At 40.5% G+C, this 3,073-nt stretch overlaps 1 protein-coding gene across 1 annotated transcript; it reads right to left on the bottom strand.

Annotated features, from left to right (window-relative positions):
• Positions 1 to 367: 367 nt before the first annotated feature.
• LOC145455129 (EF-hand calcium-binding domain-containing protein 9-like) lies at positions 368 to 2,861 on the bottom strand. Its single transcript, XM_080333089.1, has 4 exons — positions 2,541 to 2,861; positions 2,317 to 2,465; positions 1,743 to 1,919; positions 368 to 612 (listed from the first exon to the last, which is right to left on the bottom strand). The coding sequence occupies exons 1-4, from the start codon at positions 2,671 to 2,673 to the stop codon at positions 484 to 486; spliced, it is 588 nt and encodes a 195-aa protein (XP_080189215.1). The 5' UTR covers positions 2,674 to 2,861; the 3' UTR covers positions 368 to 483.
• Positions 2,862 to 3,073: the final 212 nt, after the last annotated feature.

Genomic DNA, 3,073 nt, shown 5'->3' with positions numbered 1-3,073 from the left:
GCTCGATATCGACAATTCAACACATAGGATTAAAATGGCTCCTTGCACGAAAAAGGCTTCCGACCCTGTCATAAACGGCGACGAATAAAAACTTCAACCCGGACTGCATCGATATGTATAGCATTTTTACGGTCCGCCGTCATCATCCTCAGAACACCCATTCCGTACCAATGATCTATATCTGCTTGCTATAACTGTTGAAACGACGACGATTTCGAGGATTACAACTATTCCATATCGTATACGTCGAGTCGTCGACAATATCGACTGCAAATTGTCCGTAGGCACCAACTTAAAACTTGGCCGCGGCCCGGTTGATAATACATGATAACTCATTGGTGTTAGAACGTGTAAGAAATGAACTCCATAAATCAGTGTTTGCTTTATTGGTTGGTTTCATGATCTTCACGCATATGTAAATGAACGTATGTCCGCCGGAATGTTGGCTTCACAATTTTTGCTGGCGTGATAGAAGGGCGCGCATCACGCATTCGTTACTTCGTGAGAAGCATCGCTATTACGTAGCAGTTTCGCTCTCTTCTTCGTTTCCAACTCCTTCTGTTTGTCGATACATGCCATGGCAAACATTTTGAATTCCTTGTAATCCAACTCCTGCAAATGGGCGAAACACGAAATCGTGAATAATGTAGTCATTGATGTGATGCAAGTGAACTATTATAACGTGCAGAGGCTGCTAAATCCTAATCTAAATGAACTTGGTAAATAATTGCGATTTCCTGCAATGCCGAAAGCACTTTACAAAGAAGTAGAAATCAAAGCATTGGGAAAGTAATCAAGCAGATTGTGACCATGTGGAGCAGACATGTCATTCGACCCATGATAATTGAGAAATGCATCGTTGTGATCAACACAGAACGACCAACGGTGTTTGAATCAATCAATCAATCAATCAATCAGTTTTACTAATATTTTCATCATTTCAAAACACCACAAAACTGCGATACAATGAAATGATAGGAAGGTGTCGAAACGACTTGGAGTAGTCAGACACACACCTTTGCCTAGGCGAAGTGAAGAAGAGACATGTACAGTATTGCACACTGAATAAAAAGTAAAGCAGAGAACATGAAAGGCAAGCGACATGATGAGATGAATTGGCTATAAATACGAAACGATATTATCAAACCTTGATGCCCATTTTACCCTACTATCACCTAGCCTTAACGAAGACTCCGTTCACAAAATTCATCCGAATCTACCGCAAAACAATTTTCCACCTAATGAAATTTTAAAACATAAAATGTAAAACTAATAAACAGTGGTAGTGGAAGGAGAAAGAGCACTTATGTACATTTATTGGAAAATAGACAAAATCTACCAGAGTACTCAAAATACTGTGATTTCTGACAAGTAACTGTGCTATTGGGTAGATAATATTGCCAATGACATCATGTTCTTATTTCGTGAGGTCAAAGTACAGGCAATGTCACCATTTCAGTCTCTGTATCACACGATGAGGTAATTATAGAAGTACACTTAATCGATCTGGGAGTAGTCGTGCCACAATATTAGACAAAAATGGCGCGTTTATAAGAATTGATGCAAACTCAAAGCTGCTATTTTGTTCTTATAGCAATTTACATCAGATTACATCGCGTCCGAGCACAGCACTATCATCATGTACGCTCTCTAACAGACCAATCACTTGACATATTTTTCGCAATTCGATAATACATGTCATTATAGTGAACAACATAAAATGCACCAATGTAAACACGCACCTCGTCTCCGGAAACGTCGAACTCGAAAAATATGTCTCGCACGGACTGATCCCTAAGATTGAACAGAAATCCGAAGTGTCCGAATTCCTCGGCCGATATCGTCCCCCCACCGTCCTCGTCCATCATTTCGAATACAAGTTTCAAGTGCCGGAACATAAACTGTTGTTCAACTTGATCCTAGAGCAGACGAGGTGTTGGATGACAGCTGTTAGCGTAGTTGCTGTTGCTCTGTATTTATGGTGTTTCGAGATGGTCATTTCCAGCAGGACGATATTCTTATTTGTGATTTCGGATATCCCGCCTTATAACACGGCCCACTTTCGTTGTAAGCGTTTGAAAGACACCCCTCATGGAAATCGAATCGCGATATCGGGCCTATAAGGTGAAGCTCCAACATTTACTTGTTAATGTTGGATCGACCTCGAAGGAACCTGCAACCCTGGGGCGTTGGCAACGCCGCGTTGCTGCAGTGGGACGTAGCACTACGCTACTCGCGAGCGGTCACAAGTTAGGCTATAGTAGTTTTCAAAGACAAGATATCCTCAAGCTCATATGCGATTTTCTTCTTACTTACCTTTAGTGCAATAAAAATGCACACAAGCAAGTAAAAATCTTTGAATTGAATGTACCCGGTGGCTTCCTGATCCAGCATGTCCAAAACGAGGAATATCTGTCGTTTATTCAAATTGGTCACATGCCTCATAAATTGGTAAAATTGGATATCTAAATGCAATAAACAAAGTACAGTTCTCTCGTTTTGCGTGATTGCTGGCCTAAGTGGTCGGACGATATATTCACCATTCAACTTTCCAAGTCCGTGAACATCCAGCGCATTGAAGTATTCAAGGATAAGTCGTGTGTTCTTTACGGTTAGGAGACTAAAAGACCGATCTAAATGCAAAAATTCCAGCACCTGAGATTTCACTTTCATATTCACTGACAATAATTTTTATCATAATCTGATAGCCGAAAAAATGATTAATGATTTTCGTCGCTTCAATGACGTCATAATGCTCGGAGGTGTGCTATCATTTCGTAAAATGTTACGTTGGGATGTTGTTTACATATTAATGAATTAATCACTTATGTATGGACCTAAAGCGCCAGTTTCGCCCGTTCATTACACTTGCGGCAAATCTTCACCGGTATATTGCTCAATATTGGTTTGATTGGTATTTATAACACCCGTGAGATTGGTTTTCAATTCGATTCCTCCCAAAGTCGTTTCGACTCAGCATTACTCGCCGTTTCGCAATGTCTCGGTTGTACCGTACGAACGTAGTCACATACAAATAGATGTTCATTGTTCAGATTTGAACCTTCTTCACATC

This window comes from Botryllus schlosseri, chromosome 14 (genome assembly GCF_051294905.1).
Source record: "Botryllus schlosseri isolate E-star chromosome 14, Bs_hap1, whole genome shotgun sequence".
NCBI classification, from domain to species: Eukaryota; Metazoa; Chordata; class Ascidiacea; order Stolidobranchia; family Styelidae; genus Botryllus; species Botryllus schlosseri.
Note: the sequence above shows the minus strand (reverse complement) of the source record. Positions and strands in the feature narration are given on the sequence as shown.

Coding starts and splice junctions, on each gene's coding strand:
- LOC145455129 (XM_080333089.1), bottom strand. CDS start 2,673: ATGAAAGTGAAATCTCAGGTGCTGGAATTTTTGCATTTAGATCGGTCT. Junction 2,466..2,540: donor CGGACTTGGAAAGTTGAATG/GTGAATATATCG, acceptor TATTGCATTTAG/ATATCCAATTTTACCAATTT. Junction 1,920..2,316: donor GCATTTTTATTGCACTAAAG/GTAAGTAAGAAG, acceptor CGTCTGCTCTAG/GATCAAGTTGAACAACAGTT.